We start from the raw sequence: 17,738 nt of genomic DNA on the forward strand, positions 1-17,738 counted from the left end.
AAACTATCCTGGGTTAGTACCAAACTTGGACAGAAGCTGGTTTATGATCATAAGATAGTATCCAGAAGTAAATTTTGTAAAAATAAAATTCCATTTTTTCCGTATTTTACTTTTAAATGGACTTAGATTTTCTGTCAGGAAACGACACATTCACTCTGTGGTTAACATTTTTTAAATTTAAATAACTTTCTTATACTACTTTGGGTTTGTACCAAACTTGGACAGAAGCTTGTTAATGATCAAAAGCTAGTATCTAGAAGGAAATTTTATAAAAATAAAATTCCATTTTTTTCGTATTTTACTTTTAAATGGACTTAAATTTTCTGCCAGGAAACAACACATTCACTCTGTAGTTTTTTATAATTTAACTTTCTTATACTATTTTGGATTTGTACCAAACTTGGACAGAAGCTTGTTTATGATCAAAAGCAAGTATCTAGAAGGAAATTTAGTTTTCTCCCAGTTGACATTACATTTAGTCTGCAGTTAAAAGTTTTTAAACAGTATTAGATAAACTATCCTGGATTTTTACCAAACTTGGACAGAAGCTTCTTACAATTTAAAGATAATATCAACAAATATTTTATTGATTTATTTCCTCATTTTTGTTGAGCCTGCGATTAACAGAAAGAGTAGGCGAGACACTGGGTTCCGCGGAACCCTTACAAATTTTTGATTAATTAGATAAAAGCGATATCGAAAATATCCTAGGTAAAATGATAAAACTTAAAGGCGGGAATCAATAAGATCTTGTATGGCTCATCTGTATCTTCTGTGGTTTTGGAAATCATGTAAAATAAACTTAATGGCATTAGACATTTAGGGTGCCTGAATTTTTATTTAAAAAGACAATCGCGATCGAAGTACATTGGGATCAAACATTCTTGTAATGTTTGTTAACTTCGTGTAGCAATGACAACAATTTCGGAATTAGATGCAGTAATTTGTACATTTTTAAAGTAAAATGAGATTATATTAAATAAATACTTACCATCATAAATTCTGAGTACATCCATCTGCGCAAGTCTGACAGGCGGAAAACCCCAAATAAAAATATCATACAATGAGAAGAGGGATGACCAAGCAGTGCCCGTATAACCATGCCTTTATATCATCCATTTAATTTCCTAACGTACGCAAGAAGCCATAGGAACAAACCAGGGGATGAAGGGGAGGTTGGGAGGGACCTTTAATTTATGATGGTAAGTATTTATTTAATAAAACCTCATTTTACTTTAAAAATGTACAATTTTATGTCAATAAATACGTTACCATCATAAATTCTGAGTAAAATATAGAATCTAACACAAAGCTGAATCCCCCGAACCAGAAGATGCAGGATTTGTTCGGAAACTAAAGGTCCTAAGGAGTACAAACTCTGAGCTTGAGTAGCTAAAGACTGCAGATAGTGAGAAATGAAAGAATTTTCAGTTCTCCAGAAACCTGCAGATAAGACTTCCTCTAAAGAAGCATTATTAAATTGAGCACAGGAGGTAGAAATAGCTCTAACATTATGGGCTTTAACATGCATACTTTTCAGAAGTTCTTCATTAGAAAAACTGTAGGCTAATTGAATAGTTTTACAGATCCAAGTTGAAATGGTTTTAGAATATCAATAATGTGGTCATTTTTATAAATTTCCTGTATACAAAACTTTGAACTTTTTGAAAAACTAAGGATTTTCTTATCCCAGGCATAGATTACCTTAGCCGTATTTGGCACAACTTTTTGGAATTTTGGATCCTCAATGCTCTTCAACTTTGTACTTGTTTGGGTTTATAAATATTTTTGATTTGAGCGTCACTGATGAGTCTTATGTAGACGAAACGCGCGTCTGGCGTACTAAATTATAATCCTGGTACCTTTGATAACTATTTAGCAGACAAATCTTGTTTTCCTTTGTTAATAGGAATAACTAACCTGGAATTTGAGGAGGTGCGGAGACTTCGAGTTCTCTGAAGATATAAAAGTAAGAATCGGATAGGACAGAGTACTTTAGAACTTGAATCATCAAGAAGGACTGGAATCACTATCGGTTCTGAACCTCTACCCGGAATTTGATTTTTGGCTAAAAAAAGCTGGATCCGTTAATAGGGTAACAGATGACTTATCCCTATTAAAACGAAGGCAGTAATCAGCAGTGGAAAAGGCATGAATTTCACTTCTTCTACCAGAGGTCAAGGCAAGAAGGAAACAATACTTAAACGATAAAACCTGATTTCAACCTTTTCAGCAGGTTCAAAAGGATGGGTTTTTAAAGCTGATAAAACAACACTCAAATTCCAAGACGGGATTAAAACTCTCTGTCTAGGGCGTTCAAGAGTGAAATTCTTAACTAAAATAGAAATGAATTCATTATTACCAAAGTCTGGACCTCCAGACAGTTTAAATGTCCTAGAAATAGCTGATCTATAGCCTTTAATAGTAGAGGGAGATAATCCTTTCTCTTCAAAAAGGTGGATCAGAAAGTCTGCTAGTTGTACAGAATTTGGAAAGGATCAATTTCATTCTCACTACACCAACCACTGAAGATAGTCCACTTGCCATCATAGACGATGTTAGTGGAATCACTTACTGCTCTGGAGAGATGTCTGGCTGCGCATTCAGAAAAACCTCTCTCCTTGAAGCTATCCCTGAGAGAAGCCACACGAACAGATGTAGCTTCTCTGGATTGGGAGGAAGTATCTTGCCCTTGAACTGGGACAGAAGATTGTGTCGTACTGGTAGAACCAGTGGACGAACACAAGACAGACGAAGAAGATATGGAAACCAGGCTTGTTTGGGCCAAGCTGGAGCAATAAGAATAATCAACCCTTGCTCTGCTGAGATCTTCCGAAGAACTTGTGACAGAAATCTGAACGGTGGGAAGGCGTAAGCGAACATCCCGTCCCAAGGAACACTAATGCAGTCTACTGCGTAAGCTTTCGGGTCTGGAACAGGAGACATGAACACTTGAACTTTGTAATTGAGGCTTGTTGCAAACAGGTCTACACGAGGAGACCCCCACTGAAGTGTTATTGCCTGAAATACTGATCGGAGAAGTTCCCACTCTGTATTGACTGGGGTAAGTGTTCTTGACAGAGCATCTGCTAACACGTTGAGTTTCCCTGGGACATGACGAACTACAATCTGTAGATGAAGGTAATTGCAAAGAAGGAGGATTTCTCTTGCTAAAAGATACAGCTTGTAACAATGAGTCCCCCCTTGGTTTCACACATAAGCCACCACAGTGGTGTTGTCCGTTGCTAGAACCAGAGATTTGTTCTGCAGTAGGGACTGAAAATGAGACAGTGCAAGAAGAACTGCCTTCATTTCTAGTATGTTAATGTGTTCCTTCAAAAGATCTGGAGTCCACACTCCTGACACTGAAAGACCTTCCAGATAAGCTCCCCAACCGAGGTTGTAGGCATCTGTGAGCAGAGTCTGATTTGGAACTGGAGAGGACAGAAGTTGGCCTCTCAAAACGTTTGCTTGAGAAGTCCACCAAACCAAATGAGGAAACAATTCCTGATGAATGATTGGAACTGGAAATTCCCAATCCTGTGTAGCTGGGAGCCAATGTTGATGAAGATAAAATTGAAGAGGTCGAATTTGAAGGCGACCAAGTGGAACAACATACGCTAGTGAATTCAAGAGACCTAGCAGTTATGAAAACTGGCGAGCAGTAACTGTTTTTTGAGATAGAAACAGACGATTTTTTTAACAAAGATTCTGAAACTTTTCCTGAGGAGGTCGAACTATGCACCGACGAGTAAGGTAATGTTCGCCTAGGAAAATAAAGTCCTGAGACGGAATGAGGTCCGACTTTTTTCAAGAAATGAGAAACCCCAGAGAGAGAAACAATCTGATGACTATATCGATATTGAGATAAGAGTTTCTCGGGAGAAAGTTCCTTGATCAGTGAGTCGTCCAGGTAAGAATGAATCTGAATAGCCTGTGAATGAAGGTGAGCAATTGCTACCTGCATGAGTTTGGTAAAGGCTAGTGGTGCAGTTGACAGACCAAAAGGGAGAGCCCTGAATTGGTAAACCCTTTTGTTCCAAACAAACCGAAGGAATTAACGGTATGAATGGCAAACTGGAACATAAAAATAAGCGTCCGTCAGATCCAGGGATGTTGTCCACATACCTGGAAGAATAGAAGCTCTTATTGAACGATTGGTCTCCATTTTAAAATGGGGAATAATCATATAAGAATTGAGGATAGACAAATCGATGACTGGTCTCATTCCTCCGGTCTTCTTCGATACAAGGAAGACACGAGAATAAAAACCTGAATCTATTGAAGATACAGGGACTTCCTCCACTGCCCTCTTTGTCAAAAGAGTCTCTACTTCTGTTGACAGAAGAAGAAACTTCTGTGGATCTTGAGTATTGGACAGTGGGATAGGAACAGGAGAAAGAGGTGGTTGTTCTTTGAATTGAAGAGTCAATCCCCTCGAATTACTGACAGAACCCAACAATCTAAGGTAATACTTATCCATTTTTTTAGAAAATGAGTTAACCTCCCCCTACTGGCAATTGAGAAAGAGGAGTTTTGTAGTACATCTCTGGATTGGGTTCTGACAGTAACGTGCGAGGGGGCAACTTCCTAGGAAGAGGGATTGGCCCTCTTGCCACCTCTCTTAAAACTGTTAGGTTTAGACCTAGGGATTGAAGATTTCTTAGGTTTATTACCTCCATCGTTAGTGATTTTCCTCCTCTTCTCTTGAGAATTAGAAGATGAGCCTCCAGCGGAAGAATAACTACCTCGTTTAGAATTATTTCCAGAAAGAGATACATTTACCTTCACTGGGGCTGGAGTTTGATTGAGATGCTTCTGTACCTCATCAAGTGGTAACCCGAAAATCTTCACATCCAATGGAGACTTGATTAAAGCATCCTTAAGATTATCTGACTGACACCTTTGCCTTATCCAAAATTTCAGATCTTTTGGATAAGGTGCAGTTGGCGATGGAACCCATAATCAACAATTGGGAGACACCCAAAGCCTTGTCTACCTGTAATAGAAAAGGTTTGACCTCTGGTGGAAGAGAAGAGTCTTTAAGAACTGGAGCAACTGCTGACAAAAAGTGTTCAGGAGAGCCTAACACATGAGATGCGTTTCTAAGAAGGTTCTCCGTTTTTGACCAAATAGACTGAGTAAAACGCAGTCCATTGGCGGGTTTAGAAGCAATAGTAGATGGAAAAAACCTTGTCACATTTGGGTGCCAGTTTACCCAAGGTAGAGTCAAAAATGTCATAGTCTTTAGAGCGGAATTGCTTCGTAAATGAGGCAAGACCAAAACCACTAACTGAGGAAACAATAGCCACAATCCCATCATTAATGATCTGCAGAGAGTTAGACATATGGTTAGATTGTGGAAAACTAGTAAGAGATTTAGTATCGTCTACGGACAGACCACACGAAGCCTCGAAAGTAGAGGTTAGTTTCTTGGGTCTTGGAGGAGACTGAAATGGCACCTTGTTGACATCTCTCATGATTGTAAAAACAGAATCTCTGAGATCCTTCAAAGTGGAAGGAGCATCTTCAGCCTCTGGTTCTTTATTGGAATTGGTAGAAGACTGACCAATAACAGACGAAGAGATAGACACAGGAACAGAAGGTTGCGAAACATTCCGAGAGACCTGAACTGAATTGTCACTTCATCAGAAGTAAACCTTTCTTCTTGGCTGCCTGGGGCAACTGAAAAGCGTTCTTCCTCATCACTGTCCTCCAGGTCACTTCCAATATCATGATCTGGACGTAGTGAAATCACTGGAGAATTTGACTTATTGGCAATGTTCTCTAGCGTACCCAGGCGGTTGGAGAAAGAAGTCAATTCAGGAGAAATAGACTGACGAAAATCGTCAGCAGGAACTGACAGATTAGGTGTAGAACTCTGAGGAACAATAACTGGTGTTGGTCCACAATAAGGCCAGAAACCTAGAAAGGGCTGACTAGGAACCTGACTAGGAAAAACCTGATTAGGAAACCTTGACCAGGAAACCCTTGACCATGAAACCCCTGACCAGGAAAACCTGATTAAGGATAACCCTGAGACCAATGAGGTCTAGACTACGACATGGCATTACTAGCCGAAGCGGGTAAAGTGAAGCCACAATAGGACGCTGGTGCTCTAGACCCAGGTAAGTTTAAACCCATAGAGGAACCAGGGTAAGATGAAATGGACCCTGTGGTGTCAACTGGCCTAGAAAAAGTGTGCGTAACAGTGTTAATGGTAGGGACACCTCCATGATAACCGACAGAACCTGCATTCAGGGTCTGTTGACCGGTCTTAGAAGTCACCGAAGTAAAAACGTCGGTTAGTTGACTACTATTAGGAGGGGTTCCCTGCCCTACCGTTGTTGCGGTCACAGGAAAGGGTAACGAACCGTCTAAAAAAACATCACTACCTGTAATGCCCTCGTAAGGACTGGGAGCATTAAACTCCATAATTAAAGAAGTATGAAGTTAAACACTTATAAACAACAATAAATATAACAAAAAAATGTCAAATAAACAATGGTATGGGGATACCTACAATATTCACTATTGAAGAAACAAAGAAACTTATAAAGTCTTCTCTGTAAGTTGTAACACGTGTGTCTCGATGCTCAGGCGGAAATTAAATGGGTGATATAAAGGCATGGTTATACGGGCACTGCTTGGTCATCCCTCTTCTCATTGGATGATATTTTTATTTGGGGTTTTCCGCCTGTCAGACTTGCGTAGATGGATGTACTCAGAATGTATGATGGTAAGTATTTATTGACATAAAATTGACAATGTCTGATTGATTGGTGGAGGTTAATGTCACATCATCACAATTGGCAATTCACAGAGAATAATTACCTTTGATGGTCATTGACAAATGTCAATTGGAGATGAATGGGAGATTTATTCATGATTCAAATTTCAATTTTTTTAGCCTTGTATAATTGCACACTATAATGTAGAAAAGACCTTTTATCGGACTTGCATGTGCCATAGAGATATGCTCTTTTCATCCAACATCGTAAGAAGCGAATTATTGATTGATTGACGTTTAACGACACTTTCAGCACGTCTACTGACCTTCAGTACAGACAACCGGGGTGTCAGTAGAGAACCACCAACCTTTGATAGAAAAATAAAATAAACGAATCGAAGGCTTGACATATAAAATGCCTTTTCATTATTTAACGCCATTTATGAATTCAATATCTGTTCTTTGTTCGTTATGTCGTTTTGGTTTTTAACCCATCCACATTTATTGAATATTTCTCTGTTTTCATACCCAATACAAAATGCAAATGCCAAAGTGGTTCCCAGTTCTACCCAGAAGCATGCGCGAAGGGTATTGGATTAACATTTATATGTATTTAAATTCTGTATATCAGGTAACCTTTCGTAGTAAGCTTAACACCTTGTTTTTGTAAGGAGTCCGTCATATTTCTTAGCACACAGGCATATGTCAATGCCATTTTGCACAATTGAAGACAGAAAGACGGAGATATTTATTTTGTGAGGCTATTTCAACTTCTAAATATTCCTCATTTCTATCTAATTTCAACTATTCAGCACAGTCATGTAAATGTAGTTACATATATTAAGATAATTGACTTTCTTTATTCCCAGTGAGAGAACAGTTTTTCTAATTCGAGAGTTTACCAATCAACACTACTGCACTTTCTTCAATGATAGGTAAAGTAATTTGAGTAAAAAAATACTTATGTTTTAAGTGTCTGCTTAAGTTATGTAATCGCAATTAATCAAGATGACTTATTGTAGATATAAATAAGATGAATAATGAAAGTACTGCATGCATTAATGATTTTCTATAGAAGTTATACTTTTCATTACATTCGAAAGAATTTTGAAAAAATCATTTGTAAAATACCGGAAAATTGACTATAAAATCCTTTACGTACGTATATACCCAGACAGTGTTATTATGAACATGCATGAACATTAATTGAATTAAACCTTGCATTTCAATTTACATTTTATAGTGTGTCTTTCTATGTAGTTTATATAGATTATACCTGTTGGTTTTTCTGTTTGAATGGTTTACTCTAGTCATTTGTGGGACCCATTATAGCTTGCTGTTCTGTGCTAAACAAGGTTCAGTGTTGAATACCGTACTTTGACTTATGATATTTAATTTTACAAATTGTGACTTGGATTTAGAGTTGTCTCATTGGCACTCAAAAACATCTTCTTATATCTATGTAATATGTTTTTGGAAGAGCTTTGTTGAACACTGCTTACTTTCTATTTCATGATATTTATGCTAACCTGAATGTTGGTTTAGATAAGTAAACAACAACGGCTCAATACTGCAGTTTTTTTTTATGTCACTGAAACCTTTACTTTTTATCATTGATATTGTACTTTAATCGTGAATGAATGATTAAATTTTCATTTACATAAATGACACATTTGATATCACAGTTGAATCTCGCTAGAGCAAATACACGGCTTTATGAACAAACGCTTAAATACTAAAGCTGCATCTTGGCGAAACTCGATGTCAAAAAAAGCGTAAACTATAGGGTTTACTATATTATGAAGAATGAAGATATGGTATAGGAACGTCACACCAGGTCTTTGTGAAGCTGATAGTGTTTCCCAAAAATCATTGATTCCTTCAAGGAATAATAATACCACTTTCGGAATATAACTAAGTAAAAATACTGTAGTTATGATCAAGAACATTACCGTAAGTTTATAGGTCAATCGACGATTTGTTGTTCTTCTTTGTTTTGTTGCAGCTGATTCGATATTATGTCGTGTAAGATTTGTTTTAGTTTGTAGTGCTGTTGAATGTTTTATTGTTTTGTCTGTTATGTTTACCATTTCTATACCCTTAAAACCATCAACGACCGGATTGTTTTCTCCCCTATCAGTCGTTTCGCTTCTTTTTTCATTACTTCGTAAATCTTTTTTATTAACTTGTAATCGACGAAACACTGTGCCTATAATTCTACCGTAAATAACAATAAGAGATGTTACTATTACAAATACGAACAAACCAGCTACAACTGAGTATACAGTCCTGACCAAAGGATGCCCATCTTTCAACCTTCCACATCTCATTCCGTAGATTCCAAAGTCAATGTTGTGGAAAGGAACGGTTCCAAATACAAATGGTAACGGTAAAGCGCAAATCAAGGACATTAAAAGTGCCAGAAACAATGCAATTCTTTTCACAGAAATCGACATGGGTTGTTTCCGTGGCCTACATACTTTCATATATCTTTGAATTGCAATGATGAACAGTATAAAGACCGAGTTATATGTAGTATTTCCTGCAAAAAACACGAGTGTCTTGCATAAAATGTTGTTTGAAAATATCGTCTGATTGCAACTCTGAAAAATATAATATCCTCCGACGTAAATAACTGCTATCATATCAAAGAAAGCTAAAATTGGTATAAAATATCTTTCTTCTGATGCTCCCCTCATTTGAAATGTATAAACCATTATAACAAGGACGTTTCCTATTGTACCAAGAGCAATATGAACGGCGAGAATGACAATGTTCGGCATTAGGTTGTTAGTTATGTATTCGTTCCATTCTGATAATGTAATATTATTGAGCATACTATTGATATCCATATCTAATCACTCTTGTTTGATATCCAAAAACAGAAATGTATTGACTATTTCCTCAACGGCAAAACCCAAAGGTTAAAGTTAATTTTGTACTAAAACCTTACTCCGGGAAGTCTTGCCTTTGTTTAAAAAACATTAACATGAAAATATTGCCATATGTCATTATTTCCGCAAATAGTAGAACTGTTAAAATTTGAAAAAAATCACGTAATTAAAAAATGAAACAGAAAAGGCGTACATGCCTGTAATATACTAATATAATATTCAAACCTACCTCCAATTTAGAAGAAATAAAAAGATAGAAAAGATCTTTCACTTGATTAGAGACCAACGCAAAACCCACCACATATTGTAATCGTCGGTTTGGAATTGAATATCATGGTAATGAATCAAAGTTAGAAACATGATATGGGGAAGTTTTTTCATTCCATAAAAAAAAAATGCAAACTAAAAATGTCCTTATTTTATTATCATTTGTACAAACAGATGAACAATTATAATCAATGAATTTGAATAAACAACAGTGAAATGAAAGTTTTAAAACTAAACAAGTTGATAACTAATTGATACACTTGCATAATGAAAATTCTGTATTGAGGTTAACAAAAACTACACCAAAATCACACAACATTGTATTGAGACTATTACTTGGAAAATAGCGCATCATACGGCTGAATTTGGATGACTCACTCGACTACAATATAACGAACACAAGCACAACACCCCGGACAAAGAAAGTGGTAATACCTTTTACTGCGAATAATAAAAAAATTGGGGTTTATTTCAATTAGATATCAACTCAGCGAAGCTAAAATCTTAAAAGTAAAATCACAAAAATACTAATCCCTAATCAAATGGCAAAATCAAATGATAAAATACATCAAACGAATGGATATCAACTGTCATATTCCTGACTTTTTACAAAAGTTTTCAAATGAGGAAAATGGTGGATTGAAACTAGTTTTATAGCGCTAAACCTCTCACTTGTATGACAGTCGCATCAAATTCCATTATATTTACAACGATGCGTTAACAAAACCGACATAATAGGTAAAATTGTCAAAATAGGGGCACAGCAGTCATCATTGTGTCATAATCTCAATTTAAAACAAAAAACAGACAAATATCCAAAGAATCACAAAAAGCATCTATCAAGTCTATCAACCACATCCATTGCTAAGAGTCGCGTGTTTGGCGTCAGAATTTAAACGTCAATTTTTTTCGTTCAAAGTATTATCAAAATTAAAATTTCACATGTGGAATGGTGGTAAACAGGGTTGAAAGATCAAAAGTTCTGTTAGAACTAATTTCAGGAAAAGACCGAGATTTGAAAATATCCAGAAGTTCTTTAGAATTTTTAAGAATCGAATGGTCAATACCACTACGCGGGTAAACGGTTTTACAGTATTTCTGAAGACCCTCTTTCACTGCGGACAGAATTTTAGTCAATCTAATGGACAATTCTTTAGTGGAACATGCAGATGAGCCGGCAATGTACTGTTGTTTGTAAAGAATTTTGTGAAGCGTAGGTATCCAATATAAACAAGGTAAGTCCTCCGATTTGTGGTTCAATACAATGTTCATTGAAGCCATGAAGGACTTATGATTCGCCAAAATCTCATCCTTGTCAAATGATATATTTTTGTATGTAAGATTACTCGAATGCTCATTTATTCCTGATACTTTTACAAGACAATTGTAGTAATACGATTAACATACAAAGACAATATTATTTGAAGCTTTTTCCGCAAGAACAACAACATAATTATCATGAAGAGATGAAAGACATGTCACAACCTCTTTGACTCTGAAAACGGACTTTGGTCGATCATTCACACATTTGTTCAACTTATGAATGCGACGTTTTATCAGAAACCTGATTGTTTTGACCCATTTTGACAAATTGTCCAGTTCAACTTCTACTAGCCCATGCTCTGGCGTAGTCCTCATTGGAATCCATAATTATTTAAAAGTTATGTTAGCTAAATCTACAAATTTTATTAGATATTATGAATTTGTATTACAATAGATTAACATGCTACAAGTTGGTACTATGTAAAAACTTATGAATTTGATCGACTCCTTTGTATTCAATAGAGCGAATGAAAATATCTACACACTAAAAAAGAAACAAAGTGACATTACAATTTTCTATGAATATTAGTGAATATTGGGTTTTCTACAATGAAAATCGCCGAAAATATTTTTAATTATTACAGTTTTTTCTTATTTCTGTAGTTATTTAAAATTGAGTTGTTAGTTTTCTCAATTGAATTGTTTCATATTTTTTTAAGGTCAATGACTTTCTTAGCCGACTATAAGGTATGCTTTTTTCCTCATTGTTGAAGGCCATACGGTTATCTATGACGGCCTAATCCACTTCATTTGAACTTTGGTTGATAAAAATCCTTCAGATGCTATCATATTCCTTATATCATTTAGAATAAGTTAACAAAAAAAGGATGTTGTATGATTTCGAATGAGGTAAAAATCAATCGGAGACCAAAAGAAAAGAATGAGCTCAAATGCGGGTAATTGTTTGTCCTACAATAATATTTAAAATGTAAAGTAAAAAATGTCATATGCATGCAAGATGTGAAACCAGGAGAATAACGAAAGACCATGAACTTTTTTTGCTTATCTTTTAATTGTTTTTCAATAGTCAGGATTTTACAATACCCCTTCAATCACCATCTGACTATGGTTTTGGGGTAAACATTGAAAGTTATATATAAGACTATCCATTTTGTTTTTTAAATTTATATTCATAATACAAGAATATAGTTATTAAAGAAAAAAAATAAATATAGCTGCTCACACTCACACTTTCTCTCACACAGTCACTGCAATCTTACCATAAGTATGCATGCATGTCTATATATAAAGTAAAAATCAAAATACCACTGCTCACTATAGTATAATTTAAAGTATAAAAGATATCATGAAAAAATTGTATGTAGTTTGGACCAGAATCTTCCATAAGATGGTGCTCTATTATTTTTGTTTGCAATATGAAATTCATTAGATTGGTATCGTTTTAATCTTGATTTAAGTCCTATAACACTAGGAGCTATATTTCTTAACTTACATCTGAATATGTAGTTTTTAGCTATTATAATTAACAAATTTATAAACAAACTCTTGGTTATAAATCCCAATAAAATTTCCGTCTTACTGATGCTGAATTGCTCATCAAATAATTTAATTTTCTGTAAAAATGACAACCAAAAATTGTATGTAACATTAAATAAATTCCTTATTACTGAAGGTACATAGACTTGTTTCCTTTTGCTTAATTCTATATAAAAATGTATTAGTAGGTATAATTCTATGTTTTATTTTATATTAAAAATTCTTTAAATATGTACCCCTACAACACCTTTTCAAAAGAGAAAAATACTTAAGACCATTCTGAGATTTCAGAATTTGTTACATCCTCCCATTTCAAAAATTTCTCATATGGGAGTTTGCATATTTTATCTACAAGATCTCTGTATACAAATTTTAACTTTTTATTTTCCAAGATCCTTTAAGAAAATGCACCAAAAGGAACAAAATTTTATAAGTCTAAATCACAATAATCTTTGATGTATTTTTGGATATATTTTGAATGTTAGATAATAAACTATATTATTTCAATTTTTTTTCCAAATTAAGTTTTTGTCTTACTTGTTCGAATGTTAATAGTGATTTACTTTGACTATCTACAATGTCCCTTATAAACTTTATACCATATAAAATCCATTTCATATAAACAGGGTATTCAGATATTGGTATAAAGTTTAAAATATCCAATGAAAAAAATTCTGGAACACATAACTTTATATAAGGCTTTGCCATGTGTAGACATGCAAATATGTATTTCCGAAATGGAGTTTTTAAGCAATTAGAAATTTCTTTAATCTTATCGTTTTGTAATGTAAAGACTCTGTCACCACCTAACTGTTTTAGTTCTGCTAGTAATAAATTCTGCCAAGTACCCTCTGAATTTAATAAAAATCTCTTTACCCAAGATAATTTAAGAGATGTACAAAAAGACTGCAAATGCACCATATTTAATCCTACTAGTATATACACAATTCAATTATTCAAATATACAAATGGTAATAAATGGCAATATTTGATATAGTTTGGTTAAAGGAAAACAATTTATTTGACTTGCATATAATTTTCAAGAAAATGATTATAACAATATTTCTTGAATAATTGCACATTACGACATTTATTTTTAATTTCGAGTGGTAAATTATTCCATACTTTGGTTGCAGAATAATGAAAAGATTTTTTATAAAAAATTGTATTTGGTCTTGGAACAAAAAGATCATTATTAGAGACAGATCGTAAGTTGTGGTGTTGCACATCATCAATATTTAGCATTGCTAAGTAATCAGGTGTTAGTCCATTTACAATTTTATACATTGGAATTAATTGTTGGTATTTTATTTACCATTTCATATATGGATAAAGCAATCTCTATTTAGAAAATAAACGTGGATGTGTATTTATAAAAGGAATGTTCGAAAATAATACAAATTTTGTTATGTTATAATTTGTTGATGACAATATTGATCTTTTAGCCAATGTTTAAAGGTTCGACGAGTTGAAACGGATCACATAGTGATTTCCGTGCTTTTAGAACAATATAATGTATATAGCCGTCAATATAGCTATTCAAGTGTTCTGGTACTTATACATCATTGGCTTTCAAATATCTGGCTCTGAGTGTTAATCTAGAAAAGCGCTTATGGTGCAGTAAAGAGTTGTTTTTACTTCTGTAAGTGCTCTAACATTACCAAACGTAGAAGAAGGGTGCTACATTACAATGAAACACTTGAAAAGATATATAATAACAAAAGCATCAAACAATAATATCACCAGAGATAAAATAAATTGCTTGAATAATTTTGCGGAAGTTCTATCCCTGAAAACGGAATACTAACCACACTAGTTATAGTTTTGATTGAATTGGAAAATCTCGATGTTTGGCAAGATAATATGGTATGACAAAGTAGATACAGGAACATCTTGATACAAATCAAAACCGCTCATCAACGACGTCAAAGGATTTTGTACAATTGAAATTGTTATTTCGCTATATTAATGACGTCTAGATAAGCACCATTAATATTTGTATTGTCGGTTAATTTAAGATAAAAAGAGAACAATCAATTTACCAAAATGATAGGTAAAAGAAAACAGACAACTTTATGGTAAAATAAGAATAACCATGATACAGAAACATTAAGGTTGATCAACGCAAAAAAAAAACAAACCCAGAGGGCACTACTATACATCGAAAGGGTTGGCAGTGTTTGCACTACAAGTGACATTATTAGTGAGTATCTGACGTAAAATGAATTTTAACGGGTGATTTGCTATTATACAAATTGAATTATCTCCAGTTTACCCTAAAATAAATCAGAAATAGAAAATAAAAATAAATATGTTCGTGTGTATTGGTTGGTCGTTGTATAATGCCGTACGGTGACATGTGTTTGTTAACATTCTTGTGCTTTGATCTTTAGCTGATAGGTGTCTAATTGGATTACAAATTACAAATGGGTACAACCTTAGTCTGGTTGGTTACTAGGCACTTAAGTAAAGTATTATCATTTGTCCGGACAATGTTGATATTTGAAAACGAGTCTCTTAATGCTTGTAAGAACACAAATCAGAAGAACTGAAATATGTGTACAGTAGCTGTATTCATAACTATTGAGTGGGTGCAGGTATAGAATGAAATTTATAAGTTTTCTTGTAGATTAGTACAATACAATACAAAGAAGTTCAGTCTTTTTTTTTAGACAAATATTCAAATACTTCGGTAGAAGTTGTCGATATGAACGTACTAGACTTTGTTATTTCAAGTTTAAGCATTCAAATATATTCGAGCATATATTCAAGTCAAACAAACTCATTCACGTTTTTAAAACAGGTACCGGATATTATATTTGAACTCATGTTTTCGAAGTCAAGATGCAATTTGGTCTAAATTGATGAGATTTCTTATTTCCACTACAACTTCTGAATCAACAGATAATTATATTATATTTATTATGATTCCAATACCTTCAAGTGAAAATGTCCCCTGCTTTCGATAAGTTAATATATAATCTATGATTTGCCAAATGTCTGTTGGCGAAAACGGTTTGTTTTCTCTATTGTAGGTTTTGAAGAAGTTTTGAAAATATACGATGAGGTTTATAGCTCCATTAAACTGCCATTCCACCTTTAGAATGGGAAATCCCATCCTTTTCCTATAAATACTTTTTTTCTTGTTTTGATAATTCTGTTGCTGAGGCAGAATGTTATTATGAAATATTGGTCAATAAAATATTAGATAGATTAAAGGCGGTACTTTAATTTCTAGAGAACCGATTTTCACTTTGGATTTGTGTGGAAGTTCCAGTTTGTTTGTGTTGTGATGTGTTTGAAGTTTTGAATGTTCTATTATATTTTACATTTCTGTTGTACACATTTTGTCTATACTCCTAGCTGTACTTTGAATACTGATTCTAATATGGGTACCTTACGTTTTTTCTTAGACAGGTGCACTTGATGGAAGCCATCTAGCAAAACAAGACCATATTGTTTTCACTTTTATTCATTCCTATTTTAATTTCACAAGGAACAAACAATATTAAAAATATGAATAAACGAGATAATTCTTCATATGAACACCTATTGTGTTTGATTTAATAAAATTGTTGAAACTGAAGAAGTCCATTTGTTGTGCAGAACTGATTCTCTAAAGGATTGTGTTACATCCTTGTTTTTTATTATATAATTTGTAAGCGTATTTTATATCCTTTAACTCTACTTTCCGATATATAGATGATGTTCTTTCACTAAATAATTCACAATTTGGTGATTATGTTGAACGCATCTATCCCATCGAACTAGAGATAAAGGATACTACAGATAGAGTTAATTCGGCCTCATATCTTGACTATCATCTAGAAATTGACAATAAGAGTCGGTTGAAAACAAAACTTAACGACAAAAGAGATGATTTCAGCTTTCAATTGTGAACTTTCCATTCCAAATTAGCAACATTCCAGCAGCACCTGCATATGGAGTATATATCTCATCCTTCTATAGATACTTTTGTTCTTGTTTTATCAATTATATAGCTAAGGAAGAATAATTTTATGAAATGTTGGTCAATAACAAATTAGATAAACTACAGACGGTACTTTCATTCCATGAGAACCGGTTTTCACCTAGGATTTTTAGTGTTTCAAGTTTTGAATGTTCTATTATTATTTACATTTCTGTTGTACACATTTTGTCTTGTATAATTCTTGCTCTATTTTGAGTAGTGATTCTGATATAGGTACTTTACTTTTTGCCTTAGACATGTGTCCTTGATAGAAGCCAACAAGCAAAACAAGGGGTTGCATGGGATCCCGCTAACATGTTTAACCCCGCCACACTATGTATGTATGTGCCTGTCCCATGTCAGGTGCCTGTAATTCAGTGGTTGTCCTTTGTTTCCAGTACATATTTATTTTTTGTTCATTTGTTTTCATTTAAATAAGGCCGTTAGTTCTCTCATTTGAGTTGTTTTACATTGTAATTTCGGGGCCTTTCATAGCTGACTATGCGGTATGGGCTTTGCTCATTGTTGAAGACCTACGGTGACCTATAATTGATAATTTCTGTGGTATTTTGGTCACTTGTGGAGAGTTGTCTCATTGGCAATCATACCACATCTTCCTTTTTATAAAGTTTTCTTCACTTTTACTCATTTCTATTCAAATTTCACAAGGAACAGAAATTATTAAAATTTGAATTTACCAGATTATTTTTCATATAAACACCTATTGTGTGCAATTCAATAAAATTCAATAAAATCGTTGCAACTGAAGAAGTCCATTTGTTGAGCAGAAATGTTTCTCTATAGGATTGTATTACATCCTGATCTTTTATTTTATACTTAACAGATAAAAGAAGTAAATTGTTTGTGTATTTCAATCAATTACAATTGTGCCGTATCAGCCATCCGTGATTATTCCAATATCAGGCACATTTGAAAAGGCTTAATTAAACCCCTAATCTGTATGTTATCATGTCATGGATAGCAGTCACGGTTGGAAAGGCTTTATAACCCTTATTAAGTATGATATCATGTCACAGATATCTCCCTCTCTATATAT

At 34.1% G+C, this 17,738-nt stretch overlaps 1 protein-coding gene across 1 annotated transcript; it reads right to left on the reverse strand.

The window, feature by feature from the left end:
* Positions 1-8,409: 8,409 nt before the first annotated feature.
* On the reverse strand, positions 8,410-9,311 carry LOC143081001 (uncharacterized). Its single transcript, XM_076257233.1, has one exon. It carries the CDS (start codon positions 9,214-9,216, stop codon positions 8,410-8,412), a length of 807 nt encoding a protein of 268 aa, XP_076113348.1. The 5' UTR covers positions 9,217-9,311.
* Positions 9,312-17,738: the final 8,427 nt, after the last annotated feature.

The sequence above is a fragment of the Mytilus galloprovincialis genome, chromosome 6, assembly GCF_965363235.1.
Source record: "Mytilus galloprovincialis chromosome 6, xbMytGall1.hap1.1, whole genome shotgun sequence".
Lineage (NCBI taxonomy): Eukaryota > Metazoa > Mollusca > Bivalvia > Mytilida > Mytilidae > Mytilus > Mytilus galloprovincialis.